This window comes from Typopeltis vanoorti, chromosome 4 (assembly GCF_054136105.1).
Source record: "Typopeltis vanoorti isolate ZY-2024b chromosome 4, IOZ_Tvanoo_1.0, whole genome shotgun sequence".
NCBI classification, from domain to species: domain Eukaryota; kingdom Metazoa; phylum Arthropoda; class Arachnida; order Uropygi; family Thelyphonidae; genus Typopeltis; species Typopeltis vanoorti.
This window is the reverse complement of record NC_143552.1, coordinates 129,549,684-129,570,734: the sequence shown is the minus strand read 5'-3', so window position 1 is coordinate 129,570,734 and position 21,051 is coordinate 129,549,684. Positions and strand designations below refer to the sequence as shown.

Here is a 21,051-nt window from a genome sequence, read left to right as displayed (position 1 = left end):
ATTCTAGTTCATTTATTGATTTTGTTGTTTCCTTATCACATTATTTACATACACACATAATTTATATGCATCGTATACTGACATCTGTATGCAGTGGTGCACCCAGAGAGGGGACCAAGGGCCCTGACACCCCCAAAGAAAAAGAAAAAAAAACACTAGAAAAATTTCCAAACATCTTTTCCTAATTAAAATTCATTTTTTTATTTATGTTGTGTCGTGTCTTCTATTTCTATACCACTTATGAATTAGCGATCACAGCTGCTGTGAACACAAGGCAAACAAAGTAGTGCTTGGGCGGACCGAGTGCTAAAAATATTTTTATCCATTCAACTCGGCTCCCCCCAAGATTAAATCCTGAGTGTGCCACTGTCTGTATGTGATTCCAGCAGAGGAGAATATGCTGAATTCATTTTATTTTAAAAACTGGATGTAGGGATGCCTTTTCCAATTTAACTGCCTTCTTCAAAGCTCACTTAATCTCTGACTAAAGAGATGCATTTTGTTATATTATTTTTTGATTTTAATATTGCAAATATCTGTTAATTTAATTGTGCTTTTTGTTTTCAGAATTTTAACTTTGTGAAAGAAAATAATTCAGCAAATTGGTTTTAATGGACTGATTAATTTAAAATTCAAAAATGAATCCTGAGGATAAAGACGCTCAAAATCCAATCCCAGTTCCATCTAGTACACCATGTGATTCAACTGTATCTTCAGCAGTAACAACAGTTGCTTTAGCAACTGTTCCAGTTTCAGGAAATGTTCTTCCATCAGTCACAGTCAACCAAGCGACTACCCCTACTCCTGCCAATACACCAGTCCCTTCCCAGATACCACCATCAGCACTTTCACAGACTCTTCCACAGGTATAATTAAATGCTTTGATTTATTAAAATTGTCTGAATTCTTGATTTGCATTTTTTTCTGCTTTTTATCATACTTCTATATAATAAGATAAAAAAATAAATACTTTAAATTCATAATGTAGTTAGTGGCTTGCAAAGGTGTCACAGCTTTTTAATTAGTAATTAAAGGATCAAGACTGGTTTATGTGATGTTTTCTCTCTGCTTTTTAAAACTTTTCTACAAAATGATAAAAAGGCATACTATATCTATTATAGCTATAGCTAGATAATATTATTATTAAATAATTTTTATTTTCAAATACTTAACTCCAGAACCAACCAAGATGTTCTTCCTTTTATATATAAATTTGTATAATTGAAATTATTCAAGTAAGTTATATACATACACATTCAGAATTCAAATACTTTTGAGAATACAGAATTCTCAAAAGTATTCGAATAATAGTAATACTGATGAAAATTAATTTTATTAAGGAAATCAGTAATCTAGGTTGGCAGTTGTTATGACAGGCTGACTACCTGTCTAATGCAACAAGCCCATGAGTTAGAAAACCAGGTACTAAGTTTATAAACCAGACTGTTCATGATGGCAACTGACTGGAACTGACTAAAATATTTCTAATTGTAACATGGATCATATAAAAACTTTGCATAAAACTGGATCTCTTTAGTAATTTCCTATCGATGTCATATGAAATTACAGTACTCTGATCTTAACTATACAAGAAACTAAATGGCCAGGTCCTGGAAACCTACAGAATAATAATAGAACAGTGTTCTACTTGGAATATATAATGATAGTGTTGTGTCAGAAAATATGCTGACTCACTATTTGTAAGCCATCTTGTTTCTGACCCAACACAGTAACGATTAGACCTAAGGATAAGGACATGCTTATGCCTCTAGAGAGAGAGAGCTAAGAGAGTATTGTACATATGAGATTGTTAAAATTAAGTAAACTTAGGAAATCTGTATTTAGAATTGATAATGTCTGTGTAAAATAAGCAAAGGGAAATTGTGTCTCATGACCGAAATTGTTATTATGAAATGTGCATGAGAGAGCTATGTATTAGAACCGTGTCAAAACAGTTCGGAGTTGGGGTGACCAATCGGCTGCAGCTAAGAGTATGATGTAGTCACTGAGAGAGGGCGCTCGCATTGGTAATATAAAGCGTGGCGCGAGACTCAAATGCTCTCTCTTGTTTTCTGTTCCTGCATTCCCATCCAAGTCCTGGATAGCTGTGGAAGCTTGCCGCCGGTGCCCAGCAACAATCTCCCGGTTGCTGTTGTGCCATGTTGAGTATAGTCACCAAAGGAATGAGGTCGGAATTCCAGTAAAGAGCCGTTGGTTAGTTATGCCAACGTGTAGTCATCGAGAGGGCAACCTTTCGAAGATAATAGAAGTAAGTCGCTGATGCCATGAGAAAACGTGGTGAGAAAACACGGAAGTGTAATCGCAAGGAAGCCCCGGCAACTCCGTGAAAAGACAAGGATGGTAATAATGTACAAGTTTTCATACTCATTTTAGAATAGTAACCAAGAAAGGAATAGGAACTAAGGAATTTAGGAGCTCCACACATTTAACTTTCATATGATGCCTAAAGGACTGATTTTGGAGTAGTCTGTCTGTCTATGTCAAATAAGCTGGTGCCACTCTAAGCTTATGCTGAGGAAGGAACCAAACCTTCAAACTGTTTATTAGGAAGAAACTTTATGATATTATGTTAAATATTAGCTTGAATATTAACTAAGTTGGGGAGGATAAAGCTTGAACACAAATAAAAATATTATCCCATGTTAAAATACAAGATGGATTGCATCTGATATGCTCTACACAAGGATTGTATATAACTATGTGCATGTGTTTTTTTTTATGTGTGAGCACTGAGTAACTCTGTGTGGAATAATAGAGTCTGAATATAATAATACAAAAAGGGTGTGGGATTGTTAGAATAAAATTAGGAGTAGAAATTTTGGATATCTTAGCCTAAAAGGGGGGAGTTCAGACTCTTTAGTATTGAAATTACTACTTAAAGTATATATATGCAAGTGTTTAAAATAAATGTATTTTTTTAACCCAAAGTTCATGAGTCTGTTGTTTTCTGAGATTTGAATTACCTCTTATTAAACCTTCGGACCTGTATAAGTAAAGGGGTAATCCATTTTCATAAGAAAGAAAGAGGGGAGCCACGACTGCAAATCACGTGATCCCTTTGTTACTTTAGAGTTGTCTAATTGTGTATCAGAATTCAATTGCCGGCTGGCGCAGTCGTTTTAAACAATTATAAATTTGTTGGCAACGGAATAGCTGATATCCTAAAGTGATAAATAATAGTAACTTAGAATATAGATTTATGAGGGACTGACAACATAACAATAGACATGAAAATGGTGTAATTTTTATAGTGCATGATAACATTTTGCCATGTAAAAATTTTCACACTAGTAAATGATCGATGTTAATGCGTATTTAGGCTTGTACTTAGGTGCTAGTTTACACTTATGGTGCAATTTAATGGAATAACAACAACACAAAGAGAAATAATTAAATAGCAGGTTTAATTGTTTCATTATTTCATCTCTGTCACAGAGACATCTTCAGGAATACACACACGAAACAATAAGTGGAAGAAATGAAATCAGACTATATAAAGACTTTACATTTACAAAGTTCGGCATATTAAAAAGTTCCTTGTCAGAAGCCCCAGTCGGTTCTCTGCATTCCTTAAAAACCTACATGTAGGTCTCCTTCCAGTTATACAACTTTGATCCTTAAGCACCCCAGAACATGTCCCAACTCAACATCAACAGAGTTCAAGATTGGTATTATCAACATAAGAAGCATCAATGGAAAAGAAATAGCAGAAGAATTGAATACGTACTAGATCGACATAATAGACGTTACTGAACAAAGAAGATAAAAACAGGTGAGATCTGTCTAAGAGACAAATACAAAATGTTATATTTAGGCAATAGCAATCAGGGAAAAGAGAGAGTAGCTATAATATTAAACACTAAATATGAGGATAATCTTCATGAATGACAGGCAATATCAAGTAGAGTGCCTTACAATGAGACATATTTGTGCCTATGGTCCACAGAGGGTTCTACTAAGGAAGAAGTGGAGAAATTTTTTGAGGCTTTAGTAAAAGCAACTGACTCAATGAGAAAGGAAAAGTTGGTCCTTGTTGGGGATCTAAATAGTGGAGTTGGAAATGATGGTTAGGCATACAAAAAATATTTTGGGAAAATTTGAGAAAAGAGCGAAGCTAATAATAATGGCAAATACCTGTTGGACTTCTGCTCAGGACATGGACTGGTTATTACTAACACAATGTTCCAACATAAAAATGTGCACAAATTCACATGGAGAGAAGAGGCAAGGAATAAGAAAAGTCTCATTGACTATGTTATTGTTGATAGTGATGCTTTCTTACTGGTTTGGGACACAAGAGTATACAGAAGATTTGAAATAGGAAGTGATCATATTTAATTTTGAGCAGGATAAAACTGAATTTCACATTGAAAAGAAGAGTGTTTAAGAAAGTTTTAAAATGAATCAAGGTTGAGCAGCTTTCAGAGGTGAACTGTAGACTGAAATATATAAACAGCATTGAAGAAGAAAATAAAAGAATTTGAAAACAAGAACCAAACCTTTGAGATTCAATCCTGGCAAATCCTGCAGAAAACATTGATTCAGCCAGAGAAGCATGTGGTGAGGTTGTCTGTAAGGATAGAAAAATCAGAACTCCTTGGTGGACTCAGGAAGGTAAAGAGGCAGTGAAGGAAAAAGGAAAGCATATCAAAAGTTCCTGGCAAGTTAGCACGTTCGATGCCAACTACAAGTATACTCATAGTTGGTATATGAGCCACACAAGCCAGCTACGAGTATACTCGTATGATACTTACCGCCGACAATGAGATTACCTGTACTGACCTTGAAGAAGTGAAAAATGCTTGGCTTGTGGAGCTAGCAGCAAAACTGTGTATACTCGTAGAAGGTATATGCTCCGCACAAGCCAACTATGAGTATGCTCGTATGTCGCTTACCGCCGGCAACGAGATTACCTGTACTGACCTTGAAGAAGTGAAATTGCTTGGTATACGGGAACAAACTACAACGAAGTAGCGTGGCAGTGAACGTGTTAAGTCAGCTTTTGCTTTTAGAGAATACAGAGAGAAATGTAAGGAAGCAAAGCACTGTGTAAAACTAGTTTTCGCAAAAAAAGTCTTCACATGACAACAAAAGTCATGTGAAGACTTCGGTAACAACATAGAAAATAAATATCAGGAAAATGGCAAAATATTCTGGAGACTATCTTTAGAAATTGAGAAAAAAATACTGTAAAAGAAATCAGAGATGATAAAGGTGACATGAAAACTGAAGATAAAGATATTCTGGATGTCTAGAGTAATTACTTGAAAGACTGCTAAATGAAACAAGCAGTATCGGCATGATGATAGAAAAACTCTCGACAAGAATGCAGTGAAATACACATCCATACTTGAAGTTGAGAAAGTCATCAAAAACTTGAAATGTGGAAAGCCAGTTGGAGTAGATGATATAGGGCCAGAAATGCTCAAATATGGAGGTATAAAAGTTTTACAGTGGTTGCATTGCATAATTCAAAAGGCTTGGTCAGAGAGTCAAATTCCAGATGATTGGAACAGATCTCTCATAGTACCCATCAATAAAAAGGGAAATAAAATTGAATGTGAGAATTACAGAGATATTTCCTTACTGAGTGTTCCTGATAAAATTTATGTAAGTATACTTGAGAAACAGCTAAGAAAAATTGTGGAAGGGGAGCTTGGTGAAGAACAAATGGATTCAGGCCAAATAGAGGTTGTCAGGATCAAATTTTCACTTGAATACAAATAGTTGAGAAATCTTGGAAATATAACAAGGATTTGTATTTAAGTTTTGTTGATCTGGGAAAGGCATACGACAAGGTGCCAAGAGGAAAGTTCTTCAAACACTACAGTTATATGCTGTAATGTGACATTATATCAAGCAATACATAGTCTTTGTTTAAGATGTAAATCAGCAGTTAGAATTGAAAGAGGTACAGAAAGAAGGTCTGAGGTAAAATCAGGTATGCAACAAAATGCACATTATCTCCAATGGATAAATGGGAGAGGAAAGATTAGCAAAACAAATGTCCTTTGTGAGGTTGGCAGGAAAAAGACCAAGATCTAGATGGATTGATACAATAAAAATTGCATAAAAAGACAGGAAATAGGATCTGATAATATTTCATTCTTGACAGATAATAGATTAATTTGGATGAAAATTGTTTAGTGTGAGATATCATGTAGTACTACTGAGGATACATATCAGGAATTTGATGATGATGATTAAACCTTCTGTTCATTTCTCTTTGTTCTGTACTGTAGTTATTCTATTAAATTGTATCATGAATGATTGATGTTATATCCATATTTCTGGCCATCTGTTTGTTGCAATTGCCAATGCTTATGCAACAACAGAAGATAAGGATGACAATGTCAAAGATACATTTTTGAGGAAGAACTAGAAAGGATATATGATTCTTTACCTGGTCATTGTTTAAAATTAGTAATGAGTAACTTTATCACTAAAATAGGAAAAGAATTTAATTAATTACCGTGTGATGATACAGCATAAGTTCCCTTTTACGGGACTGTACAGTGTCATCTAAGTTCCCCCCAAATTTTATCCAGGCTCCGGAACCGGTATAGCTGACGAATCAGGCCTATGGTTGGGTCAGTATTCCTGACTATAATCTGTGTGTCCACGGCCGTTTTCCTGCTTGTGGGATGAAAAACACCCCAGATAAACTGCAGGAAAAAACCCTGCTGTCCATGCCCAAGACTGGCTAACTTGGCTATAGCTGAGGAAGATCCTTAAGCTCCTCATGTCATCGAAGGGAATCGAACCTAGGACACCCCTTCCCCAGGCATATGGTTGTGAAGTGCAAAGCCACTAGGCTAACCGCACATACATAGGAAAAGAAACAAGATATAGACCAGTGATTGGCCCAGATAGCCTGCATGACAGTAGGGTTAGAACTATTAAATTTGCATCCTCTAGAGCAGTGCTTCCCAAACTTATGGATGTAAAGGCCCCCTTGGAAAAATTAAAATATTTCACCGACCCCATCGAAAAAAAAAAATTGTAACATAGACATATATTATTATAATATTTATTGTATTTATATTCAATACAAAACATGCACAGTGAATATTGCAAAAATCTAATGCAAATATTACATTTTTAGCATCTTACTTAGTCTTAAAACATTTAAAATTTGTTTTCATTATTTCACAACTCCCTCAACAAAACTAACGGCCCCCAAGAGGGCTGCGGTCCACAGTTTGGGCAGCGCTGCTCTAGAGGGCTTACAGTTAGTAGTATATTCTTTCCTCTGTAGAAATATCCATAAATGAACTTAATAGATCATGTAACTATCATGTAAAACATTAGACACAAGTCATACATAAAAAAAAGGTCCATATCATACAGAGGAGCTGATATAGATACTGAACAGTATCTGATAATAGCACATTCCATGCTAATACTTTGTCAAATGGAGAAATATTAACAGAAACGAATTACCAATCAATATATATATACAAAAATGTGAGGATGTAAATACACAAAGACAATATGCAAAAAAAGATAAAACAGGAAATACACTATTCAAATCCTCCTATACCTGAGAGAAACCGAAAATAAATTGACTCAAATCAAAAATCTTAGTGATTGTGCAGAAAAAATCCTTAATTTCACAAACAACAGGATGAAAAATAAGTGGTTCAATAATGCATGTAAAGAGGCTATAACGAAATATAATAAGATGAGGTTAAAATGCTACAGCACCCACCACAGAAAATACTGAGAATTATATGACTTACAAAAAAAAAAAAATTTAACTAGTAAAATATTGTGTTGAGAGAGATGGTTGGAAGAGAAAAAAATTATTGAAGAAACTGAAAATAATACAAGTAACTTAAAGAGGTTCTTCATATGCAGAGGATATAAATCACAAACTCAAATACTGGCTAAGAACCAAGGAGAGTTAATTACTCAAGAAAATGAAATTGTTGAGGAATTTAGAATATTTTGAGAGACTACTAAACAAGTTACCACAACCACCACAGTATGAAAACCTTACATTAGAGGTATAATGATAAAAGCTCCTCAGTTGTGGGCTTTAGACCCACAATCGAGGAGCCATCTCTACCTGAAGTTGAGAATTGTTATTAAAACTTAAAACACTAAAAAAAAAGTCATTGAAAATAAACTTGCAGCAGAACTTCAACAACCTAATTGAATGCTGTGTGTGTGTGTGCGTGTGCGTGTGTGCGTGCCTGTCTGTCATAATTTATGCCCACCCAGAAGTTGCTGTTTTAACAGATCTGCTTTCTAATTAACAGGCTGCAGGTTTGAATCCTGCCATGGTCATGGATGTTTGTGAATATCTTCAGGTGAGAGATAAATTTTGTTGCATCACTTATTGGGGACCTGAAATGCCTTGAAAGCGTTCCATATTTGGTCTCTAGCCACTATGTAAAAAATAAATAAAAAATACAAAAAATATATAAAATTAATAAATGTAGAAAATAAATCCTTAACTCACCCATGGTATAAATGTACTATAGGTTTACAAAATTATTTTGTTGGTGGGAGTCAGATTAAAAAAGATTCCTTTAGCTTCCCATATTCCTTACTATCTAGATATTAAAATTGTTTTAAAAAATCATGTAATGCCTTTTTTTTCCTCCCCAAAAATAGTAGATAGGACTCTTTTAGCCCTACATTTTGAAAACTTGTAGGCAGCCATCTTCACCCTTAGTCATCACTGTTTAGGTATCCTTCACTGATGATTTCTAGACATACAAATGAGAGAACAATGGACAACTGCCGCCATTTTGTGTTCCTAATCCTATATGATGTCATTGTCTGAAATGTTGAGAGTTCCTATTTTTCTGAATAGAAGTTATTACTGCAGAATCATGATCTGCAATTTCATATAGAGCCTCATTACAGTAAAAGTGAAATTCACTTCTCCTTCTCTTGAATTGACTCAGTTCAAGTTCTGTACCTGCAATAATATACCTGGATATGAAATTATTTTCATGATTACAACCAAATGTGGACATTAATTTATTGTCAGCGTACTAATAAATTATATTACAAAAAAAATGTGTAGAGAGCTGCATTTCTGTGTGGACATATTCCATACTGCAATGTCTCTTTACATAGTTTTTTGTAAGTACTGTTGTACATTAATTCCTTAACTACATCCTTAGGAAATTTGTATCTTTTACCAAAAAGAAAGTATTGCAATTTAATTTGTACAAAATTTATGACACATTTTTTCATCATCATCACACTTTAGGATTTAGGCCTGTTCCAGCCTTAGAAGTCATTGTTGAATCATTGCAGAAGTCATTGTTGAATGTCTCTTTAGAGGTCATCCTGGTTTTCTTTTTCTTAATGGTACAAAATATGTACCATTAAGAAAAAGAAAACCAGGATATTATTGTTATTGTTGTTACTGCATGACGCTTCCAAGGAGTCCAAAGACTCATTGAGGGAGGGCACCTACTCTACAACTCTCCATCTCCACCACTCAATCCACTACCTACAGTGAACCACATCATCTACACCAATGCCATCTACTGCCCACCACCACTAGTATTTTCAAACATCCATGCCCATGCCGGGATTCGAACCTGCAGCCTTTTGGCTGGAGAGCGGATACGTTAACCACTCGGCCAACCAGGCCGGCATATAACACATTTCTCACACATCCTCGAAAGAGATTCAACCATGACTTCTAAGGTCAGAACAGGCCACTCTAGGCATAAATCCTTGAAAAGTGTGATAATGATGAAAAAATGTCATAAATTTCATACAAATTAAATTGCAATACTTTTTTTTGGCAAAGTTACAAATTTCCTAAGGATGTAGTTAAGGAATTAATGTACAACAGTACTTACAGAAAACTATGTGGAAAGACTTGCAGTATGGAATATGTCCAACAGAAATGCAGCTCTCACAATGTCATACCATGCTTAGCACCAAGTGATTTAGGAGTTCTTGAGACAAACTGATCCACTCCTCCTTCAGATCAAGAATAAGGCATTGCTTTCTGAAGGGGAATTTCAAGGCAGCAGTGTGTCTTTCTATTGCATCCCAAACGTGTTATATGGGATCGAGATCAGGTGAGTGTGCTGGCCACTCAATTTGATTAATATCCTTGTTCTCCAGAAGTATCTCCACTGCTCGCATATGATGTGGTGGGACATTGTCATCCATAAAATGAATTCTTCACTTATGACGCCACAGAACAATCGAACATAATGTTCAGGAACTTCGTTGCAGTATCATTTACCAATCATAGTCCCTTTTTCCAGCACTTGTAACTTGGTGCATCCATTAAGCATAATGCTTCACCCACACCATGACCTTGGCATTGCCATATCCATCCCTTTTAAGAACATTCTCATGATGGTAAGCAGTATTGCTTTCATACCAGATCAAGTGTTGTCTAGAATTGGAGGAAAGACTAAAACAACTCTCATCTGTAAAGAGTGCATTAGTCCATTGCAGTCTTGTCCAATTTTTATAGATACAACACCACTAGAAACATGCTCTGCAATGAGCTGTGGATAAAGGGATGCAGACTACAAGCCTTTGGACATACAGGTCTACTTGTTGCAGACCTCTTGCCACAGCTTGTCAAGATATCTGCATATCTATCTCTTTCGAGAACATTCTCACAGTGGTAAGCAGTACCTCTTTTACACTTGATCAAGTGTCATCTAGAATTGGAGGAAAGACTATAACAACTCTCATTTGTAAAGAGTACATTAGCCCATTGGTATCTTGTCCAATATTTATGAGTACAACACCACTAAAAACGTGCTCAATGATGAGCTGTGAATAAAGAGACATAGACTACAGGCCTTGGTCATTTAGGCCTACTTGTTGCAGAAGTCTTGCCACAGTTTGTCGAGATATCTGCATACCTGTGCTTGAATGGAGCCGACTTGCAAGCTGACCTGCTTGGTGCATCGATTATGTTTTGCTGTTATAACCAAAAATTTTGCTTCGTGCTCCGTTGTAGAGCAAGGGCAACTCTTAGCAAACATCTGGAACACATTCCATTGGTTTGAAACGCTGCTCAGAACATTGATACAGTGCTATGTGAGATTCCAAACTCTGACAATGTCGGTAATTCTATGGCTTTCTTCAAGCTTTCCAATAATTCTCAGCATGAAATAATCTAGATAATGTCATTACAAGACATCCAAGTTTGCAACATTATTCCTTCATGAAAAGAACTTCCTTCAAACACAATTCGCTTAGCACAGCCTTTTGCCTTTTATTCCGTTGAGTGCTACCACACGATCCTTTGCGCCTGATTAGAAAATTTGAATGTGTACCTGCTTTCTACTTGAAATCATCAGTTATATAAATTGCTAGAATCTGATTCATCTGAATTTGTGATTATAATCTTCAGAAATAGTGTTCGTCCTTAGGTTTTGGACACCAGTGCACAAGTAGTAAAAAAGCATAACACCATATTATCATTAAAATACTCTGGATTAAAGCTCATTGTAGAAAGTGTTTGTCCTTAGGTTTAGACACCAGCATATATTTGTATATAGTAAAGATTTCTTAGCATATTGTTTTTATACTTGTAGGTACAAGTGATTCAGCAGCCCATTCACAACCAGACATATCTACAACAGCTTTATACACCACAGCAACAAATGTTGTTGCCAGGCAATTTGACTATTCAACATGCTGGAGTTGGTCCAACCTTGCAGAGCATTAGTGCTGCACCAGGTTTAAGTTTACAGTTACAAGGAAAAGCTACTGTTGATCCTAAGGCCCAGGGTCCCACAATTATACCAGCTACACCAATTCAAACCGTAAGCATTAAATAGGATATTTGTAAACATAAAAAATTGTACTACAGAAATATATTTATTATTTATATTAAGGGCTTTGCAACTTTCTTTGAAAAGGTGTTCATATTTAAAACTACTTCTGTGGAGAAGACAAGCTTCATCCCACTGGATACTGTGTCTAGTGTCAGTACCATGCTGTGCCAGACCAGACTTTTGAGGTTTTGCGTATTCAATGTAACATTGATATTCGTTAATTCTTTTTTCCACAGAATGCCCTGCTTACCCAAAGTATGTCAAATTACATTCAAAAGGAATCTGGTAAATATTAGCTTGGTAACACTATGTACTTTCATTAAAGTTGATTACTGTGTTATTGTGTAATTTGTTGTTTACAATTTGGCCTATTTGTTTATTATAAAATCTTTGTTAGTATTTATTCAGAACATTTTTCGTAAAGAATTAAAGGAAATATGCTTTCTCTTAGGTTTCAGCTTCTGTGCTTTGAATTCATATCAAAGATGTTCTGGAATTAGCAGCATAAAAATAATAAAGATAACCAAACAAACAAAAAAAACAGTAAAAGAAAAATAATATTGGATTAGTAGCGTAGATGGTGGATGGTATGGCATAAAGTGCCCTCCATAGAGGTGTCACATAATAATAAATACAAAATACTACTGTTTATTAATTCTATATTTTTTTCATTCTCTGTGCAAGATTTCTTCTAGAGAAAAAAAAATGCATAGATTAAGATGTTAAAATTAGACCCTGGCATTCAAATAACAATAGCAGGATAAAGCAGTTACACAATTATATGCATCTAGTAATTGAATGTGTTGGAACAATTGAAAGTATAATGGTCATCATATTCCAGCTCTGCATGGTTCAGCTGTTAAATGAGGGGAGGGGCAGACCTAGTTTACTGTAAGTTCTTGTTTTTTATTTCATTAAATGATGTGCAAAACATTTCTAGATGTAATTATTGTATGAAGTATAGGCCATCTCAGTTAGCATCTCACATACACACACACACTGATCACTCCAGTGTGTGTGTGTATGTGAGACACTAAATCCAACTTATGTTTTCTTGATTTCTCAACATCTTTGAGATTTTATGTGTTATGAATTTTCCTAGAGCAGGCACCACATGAAAAACAGTGACTTCTCCCATTCGTTTTTAAGAGTCGTGGTTTAGGTAGAGCAGAAATACAGGGACTTTGCAATAGAGGGAATGAAGGCTACCTTCATTCCCTCTATCGCAAAGACAGATGACAAATGACAGATAACAATTATTTTAAAGCAACTTGAAATATTATTATTATCTGCCATTTGTTATATATGTAGTAGTGTTGTGGCTCCCTTCTGCAGTTCTTGTTGTCCTGACTATTTGAGTCTTCACTGGGAGGCTATTACAGAATTGTTTTGTATCGTTCTGTGATACTGAGGTACTCTGGTTCTTGATTCTTTCCTTTCCTTTCCTTTCATCTTGAAATTCTGTATGTCCTATCACATCTTTTCTCAAGTTGGTTCTGTTCAGAGACTTTCAGGAGAAATCCAGAAATGGGAAGGATCTGTTGCATTCTACTTCTAGAGTAAAGAAGATGCACTAATGTAAGTGAAGTTCATGTAAGTGAGGTTCACAAGATCCTGGCCAGATGATAAAAATCAACAGTCTAGAGCCAGATTCTCAGAGTCCTCTCTAGAGGACTCTGAGGAAAGCTGCCCAGAGATTCATCAGCCTCTGCTTGTATTCAGGCCATGGCTATTTTGCTCGATACAAAAAACGACCATCCAGCAACATCTCCAAAACAAAGCAGACAAAGGCAACTCCACAGTAATCATGGCAAAACCAATAATCTGCTAAAAAGCCTCTGCAACTGACTCAATTACATTACTTACTGATTAACAAGTAATGTCAAGAATTTGTTGACAAAGAATTTTTTGCAATTTATTGATTTAACACTAGAACCATATGATCTACTAGCAATACCATGATATTGTAGCTTGTCTTGTTTAGTGACAGAATATTCATAGACAGGCTACAATATCATGGCTTGCTAGTAGATCATATGGTTCTAGTGTTAAATCAATAAATTGCAAAAAATTCTTTGTATAGGATTCCATTTTGTTTATGTGCCTTTCATAATAATAATAGCAGCCTCATATACTTTAGGAATGCCACAAATTCTTGACATTACTTGTTAATTGTCAGTTGCAGAGGCTTTTTACCAGATTATTGGTTTTGCCATGATTACCGTGGAGTTGCCTTTATCTGCTTCGTTTTGGAGATGTTACTGGATGGTCGTTTTTTTGTATAGCAAAATAGCCATGCCCTGAATACAAGCAGAGGCTGATGAATCTCTGGGCAGCTTTCCTCAGAGTCCTCTCTATGTTAGCAATGATCTCAGCCTTTAGAATGCTGTTATTGGATGCTAAGACAAAGTTGAAGGCTTTGGAAAAAATATCTTGTTTGTCTTATGTAATGACGAGTGAGGACAGATAGATGACTACTACTTTATTTTGGAATAAGTACGTATGTCTGAAAAAGAAGGCCATAATATTTTTATTGTTATGCTAGAGATAGTTTTATTAACACCTAATCCATCTGCAGTGTCCCAAATGTCAGATGATAGGAATGTTGATGGATCAGAATAGAGTACATCGATGAGTTGCTGAATCTGGAATGACTAGAATCTTGAAGAAATGCACTCGCTAAGGAGAGCTATTTTTGTGTACCAGTGGGTTATGAAAGCTTACTTAGTGTTGAATTTGCAGTTTTTGCCTTATAAAATGCCAACCTGGTTGGCCAAGTGGTTAGTGTATCTGCTCTCCAGCCAAGAGGCTGTGGGTTTGAATCCCACCAAGGACATGGATGTTTGTGATTGTCCTACTAACCAGTACCATATGTACTGCTGTGACCTGTGTCTTGGTGCAGTATGACCTTTGATGTCTTTGTGCTATAAAAATCAAAATTAAAAAAAAAAAAATTGCCTTATAAACTTTAGGGAAAAGTAATATTATCATCTCTATAGCAAGTCTGTTGACTTCTTTTGTGTGATGTATAAGCTTTCTGATTTATTTAGAATTAAATGCTTGCAGACTCACTGAATGCATAATGTATTTCTTAGGCTTTTGTGGTTTGAATTCACTTCAGTGGTGTTCTGGAATTAGCCACATACAAACAAACAAACAACAAAAAAAAAATACTGTTGTCTCTGTGCTCGTTGCTTTCCCCACTCTTGATGAACTTATTGATGAAGTCCTTCAAGCAACAAACTTCAGAGAACTATAGGATATGACTGAGAATTCGACTCTGGTGTGTTAATAGCATTTTTATCATCTGGCCAGAAATGAAGAAGAATTTGAAAAGAATCCTACATTTGTGCTTTTGCTTTACTGCAGAATTAAGCATTAAAAAAAAAAATAATAATAATCATTTAAAAAAGTGGAGATATAAAATTATAAGCAACTGCTAGTGATAATAGAAACTGTAAAACAAAAATTTGCATTAAAATTAAAATTATAAAATTGCATGAGACAAATAAATTAAAGTAATATAAGTAGAATCTTTTAAAAATGAGTCAGGCATTTTCTCAGATCCATGACTGGGATTTAGTAACAATATCAAGTTAAGTACAAATGTATATGATTTTGATAATGTTGTGTACTAAACTACAGTCATATCTCTTTCTATCATAATTGATAGAAAGAGAAAATTCTTACTAGGAATCAATTCAAACTGCTCAAAGAGCATTGCTTCTTTTTCTTCTTATTATTGTCATCAGAGACCTCCAGGGAGTCAAGGACTCATTAAGAGAAGCCATTCATCATCCACAGAAGGTATCCATGACACCTTCTCTTAAATTCATTCACACTATATGCACTCACCACTGGAACAGGTGAACTGTTCCACTCACTCACTGCTCTGTGAGAGAAAAATCTAGTTCTCACCCCCTTTCTTAACTGCAGACAAACTTAACTTGACAAATGTTCCCTTGTCCTCTCCCCACATTCCATCAGCGCTGATATCCTATAAAACCCTTTCAGAGGTTTATAGACTTCTGTCATATCATTCCTCTTGCTCCTATCTGCCAGTGTCTGCAGTCCACATATTCTCATGTCCTTGTAATTTTTATTCCATAATCTTGAATAATCTTTGTAACTTTTCTTTGCAGCCTTTTCATAGCTTCTTTATTCTCTTGAAATTCAGGAGACAAAATTTGTGCACACTAGTCTAGGTGCAGTCATATCAAGGCCTTGTGAAGAGGCAAAATGATGCAATGTCCTCTGAATTGTGTGTGCAGATTTTGCTATGTTACCTTTGAACTTTAAATTCCTAACTACATAACTCCAAGATCCCTGGCCTCATTGGTTTTTCTAGGCATAATCTCACCAATATAATCTGCTATTGGATATTTCATCACAAAGGTGCATAATTTTACACTTAATTAAATTGATAGCCATTATCAGTTGCTCACACTTCCAGCCTATTCAAATCATTCTGTAAGTATTGCTTATTAGTAACATCCCTCATTGCCTTACCTATCTTTGCATTATTAGCAAACCGTTGAACATCTCCTGTCATTAATAATATCCAATATCATTCAAGTATAGATTGAACAACAATGGTCCACACACTGATCCCTAGGATACACCACTGGTCACCTTAAATCTGACTACCATACGTTTCAATTTTGTTCTTTGAATCTAGGGACATATTCAGATACTGCGTTATTTAAGCATGTTTTCAGTTTCCCACACTACTGACCATAGTACTCATGAGTCTGTCATAATTTCCAGCTTTGTATTCAGCTTGTAATCTTTCCTAATTGAAGCATCCATATATTAACTACTTCCCATGTCAGCACATGGGAATGTACTGACATGAGAAGTAGCTCTAAATCTAAAGTAGATCTAAATCAGCATGTGCTTCTTTCACATGCTGATTTAGAAAGTTTTCTTGCAACAGCTCAATAAATTCTTAATTCTTTTCATGAGTTTCTCTGATACCCAGTTAATGATTGGATAATTTAAGTCAACCATAATGATTACTTGTTTAGTATCCTCATGGTAATTTGGTGACACGTTTCTTCATTCCCTGCAACTGAACCTTTAGGCCTGGAGAAACACCCCACATGTGTTTCTTCCTATTAAGTATCCACTTCACACCAGATAGCTTGAGGCTCACTGCTATGTTTGACATTATTACTATTATTGTTTTCATGAGTTTCTACCCTAACTGTACTCAAATCATCTGATATCATTGGTGGTACTTCCCCCTCCTAATGTATCTCTTCTGTTCTTAAAAATACTGTTCTTTTTATACTCAATTCCAGTTACAACATCTACCTCTGAGAGCCAGGTTTCACTAATGCTAACAATCTTAGCCAGCAATGTATTTACCAAAGCAACAAACTCAGCCCCCCTTTGTTTCAAATACTCTCCTGGATTTTTCATATTCAGTAAGGATTCACCTTACAACATTTTGATTTATGATGATCTGCCAAACAGCAATTTTCCATTATGACCAGTGATCATCTATATGTTGCTGCCTCATATAAATGATAACTTACTATTTTGAACATTCACTAGAAATTAACATGATTGTTAAGTATGATTATATAATATGTATTCATCTTTGTTATGTTTTAGGGTGTGAGCCTGAGTTCTCCTAATATAGTATCAGCAGGGGGACAGGTTATAGCTACTGGAGCCAAAACATGTGTTCAGGGTCAAATGTTGACTGCTGCAACTAAATCAACAGCTGTTATTCAAGGGCAGTCAGGATTTGTCCCAACCACTACTAGTCAAACAGTTGTCATTGGGCAGTTAGGTGTTTTATCCAGTCAACCATCAATACTACCATCTCCACCAAGATCACAAGCTGATAACCAGAAAGGAAAGCCATTTGTAAGTATGAAATCCTAACACACATTAACATATGTGTACAGGCAATGATCAAAATTAGTTAATATGTTTGACTATAACATATTATTAAGGCGGTAAAATGAGTAGAGTGACTGAGGCATTGGATATGAGGAGGGAGCGAGCAAAGGAGTTCATGTTTTAATAGGTATGAATGATTTGACAGAGGACAAAGAGCATGTCAGAATGGATATCAAGAGGCTGCTTAGAAGGATAAAAGAAAATAGTGTGAAAGGAAAGGTAATAAGCGTGTTGCCTAGGTATGACTGTGGTGAGGTGAGGTGGAGAGCAAGGATTATGAATGATATGTTGGCTGAAATGTGTGAGGAGAGGGGAGTATAGTTTGTTAATGTGTGGAATGAGTTTGAGGGACAAAGTGAACTGTATGGGAGCGATGGACTGCATTTGAGTGGTTATGGTGTGAGTCGCTTGGAGAGACTGCTGCTGAAAGGTAGAGAAGTGAGTAGAGAGAATGAATCAGATCAAGTGTGAAGTGATGTGGAAGAGCAGGAGAGTAAGACAGGAGAGATTGAAGACATACTTATGAATGGGGAAGTGAGTGGCATGAGTATAGAAAATGAGTATGCATGAGAGAATGGGTATGCAAGAGGAACAGGGAAATGAGGAGACTCAGGATGGACAGGGATACACAGTGTGAGAATCGTGGATGCTCCAAGAGGATGTGAGAGCATGTGTAGACAGGATAGGAATGGGATGACTTGGGATCATGAGGAAACAGTTGGAATTGAAGAGGGTTTAAAATGAATAAGTAGAAAGGGAAATGGCCCCATTCGAGCATGGAGAGATCACATCGAATGAGTGGTATCAGTGGAACTAGCTGTAGATCCAGAAATGAGCTGTTGTGTTTGTATACAAATGCTAGAAGTATAAGAAACAAGGCAGATGAAATGGTTGCACTAATTGCATCTGTTCACCCAAAGATTGTTGGAATAAGTGAGACATAGTTGGAAGAGGACAACATCCTGACAGGAATAGAGGTGGAAGGGTATGATGTGTTTCGTGAGGATAGAAGGGGGTAAAAGGGGTGGAGGAGCTATTGTGAGCTATTGATGATAGAGAAAGAGTTATGTCCATACAAAGTAGAGATGCAAGAGGGAAATAGTGCCAGTGGTTTTGAGGCAGTATAGTGTGAGATAGAGGCGAATGGAATCAAATACTTGGTTGGATGTTGTTATAGATCAGGTAATGTGGATGGTGGTGATAATGAAATGTATGATCAAATTAGAAAAGCTAATAAGAAAAGGGTGATTGTTATGGGCAGTTTTAATTATGGCAATATAGACTGGAATGATGAAATAGCAACTGGAAGTAAAGAAAATTAGTTTCTTGAGTTTTTGAGGGATAACTGTCTCAGACAGTATGTAACAGAGGGCTTGCAAGGATTGAGGGGTCTTGGATTTGGTCATCTCATCAGAGGATGTTATAAATGAGGTGTCAAATCATCCACCAATTGGTGAGAGTGACCATGAGGTGATTACCTGGGTGGTTGCCAGCAGTGTGAGGACCTCTGTGAGAAAAGGGTATATGTGGAACTACAAGGGGGGGGTGATTATGAAGAGCTCAGGAGACAGCTTGCGGGTGTAGCATGGGATGAGGAGTTAGCTGGAAAAGAGATCAATGCAGCTTGGGGGATTTTCAAAAACTATCTAATAGATGCAATGTCTAAATGTATTCCAAGGGTGAGAAGGTTAAATAAGGTAGGTGCGAGATGGATGAATAAAGAGATTAAGCATGTGGTACAGAGAAAAGGGGCATTATGGAGGCAGCATAAGAGAAGTGGAAATAACCAATTCCAAGAGGTTTACAAAGACCAAGCAAGGCAGGTGACTTGGTTGGTGAGGGTAGCTAAAGTGAGGTATGAACACTTTAGCTAATGAAGCCAAAAAGAATCCTAAGGAGTTCTTTCGATATGTAGTTAGCAAAAGAAAGAATGATTATGGAAGGATGGCATTGATTGGAGAAAATGGTATAAAGACAGCTGTTGTGGAATGTGTGGTGGCGATACTTAATGAGCAGTTCGTAACTCTTTCAATCTTGTGAATGTGACTTCATGGAGAGATTGAGAGCAGTTGATGATGAGGAGGAGAGACTGACTGTAAGTGAGCAAGAGGTGTTTGGGGAGTTGATCAAACTAGATGTTAATAAGGCTGTGGGACTTGATAATATATCACCACGTATTCTGAAGGAATGTGCCAGGGAGTTGACACCTATCTTGACATATTTTTTTAATACGAGTCTTGCACTCGGTCAAGTTCCTAAGGACTGGAAGGAGGGCAAGATTGTGCCACTTCATAAAGGAGGTGAATTGAACTCAAGCATCAAACTATAGGCCTATCTGTGTGTCAGGTGTTGTGGTTAAGTTGTTGGAGAAGCTTTTGAGAACTAGGATCCAGAATTGGGTTGACAACAATGGTATTATCTCTGATGGACAGCATGGATTTGCTCAAGGGAGGTGATGTTTTAGTAATCTACTTACAATAAAGTGACTGCTTCCTTGGACAGAGGAGAAGGATATACAGTAATATACTTGGAATTCGCAAAGGCTTTTAATAGATTACCTCATGATAAGTTGACAGTCAAACTAGAGCAAATGGGGTTGGATATTAGATTAGTGCATTGGATTGGAGACTGGCTATCTGATAGGTATCAACAAGTTGTGTATGGGGTGAGCGATATACAGGAAAAGGAAAGTCAGTAGTGAAGTGCCTCAGGGGGGTCTGTTTTAGGGCCATTACTGTTTAACTTGTATATTAATGATATTGGTGAAGATTTGGACGGAGATATTCAATTGTTTGTAGATGATGCAAAGTTGGGACGAACCATGAAGAGTAGAGAAGATGTTGTTGCCTTACAAGAAGACTTGAAGAAATTGAGTGATTGGGTACGGAAATGGGGATGCAAGTTCAATGTTGCAAAATGTAAGGTTTTAAAATTTGGAAAACAAAGATGGGATGCAGAATTTATGCTTGGTGAGGATATATTGTTGGAGGTGGAGAAAATAAGAGATCTGGGGGTGATAGTCGATAAGGATCTGAAATTTAGGGGACACATAGCCAAAATTGTGAAGACAACACAAAGGCTTCTGGGAATGATGCTGAGGACACTGACTTGCAGAAGTAGTGAGATTCTTGTTCCATTGTATAAGGCTTTGATTAGGCCACATATGGACTATTGTGCCCAGATTTGGTCACCTGGCTTTCAGAAGGATGAAGAGATGTTGGAAAGGGTCCAGGCGACTGACTAAGGTAGTTTCTAACCTCTGGAATGTCGAGTATGAGGAAAGATTGAGAAGATGTAATTTGCAGAGTCTGGTGGACAGGAGGAAGAGGGG

At 36.4% G+C, this 21,051-nt stretch overlaps 1 protein-coding gene across 1 annotated transcript in view; it reads left to right on the top strand.

Annotated features, from left to right (window-relative positions):
• Positions 1 to 21,051, top strand: part of LOC150107671 (uncharacterized) — a 236,160-nt gene that overhangs the window by 17,945 nt on the left and 197,164 nt on the right. Inside the window, exons 2-4 of the mRNA XM_090392165.1 lie at positions 568 to 866; positions 11,565 to 11,795; positions 17,427 to 17,684. Coding sequence (XP_090248291.1) covers positions 639 to 866; positions 11,565 to 11,795; positions 17,427 to 17,684 — 717 coding nt within the window. The 5' untranslated portion in view covers positions 568 to 638. The remainder of the gene's footprint in view (positions 1 to 567; positions 867 to 11,564; positions 11,796 to 17,426; positions 17,685 to 21,051) is intronic.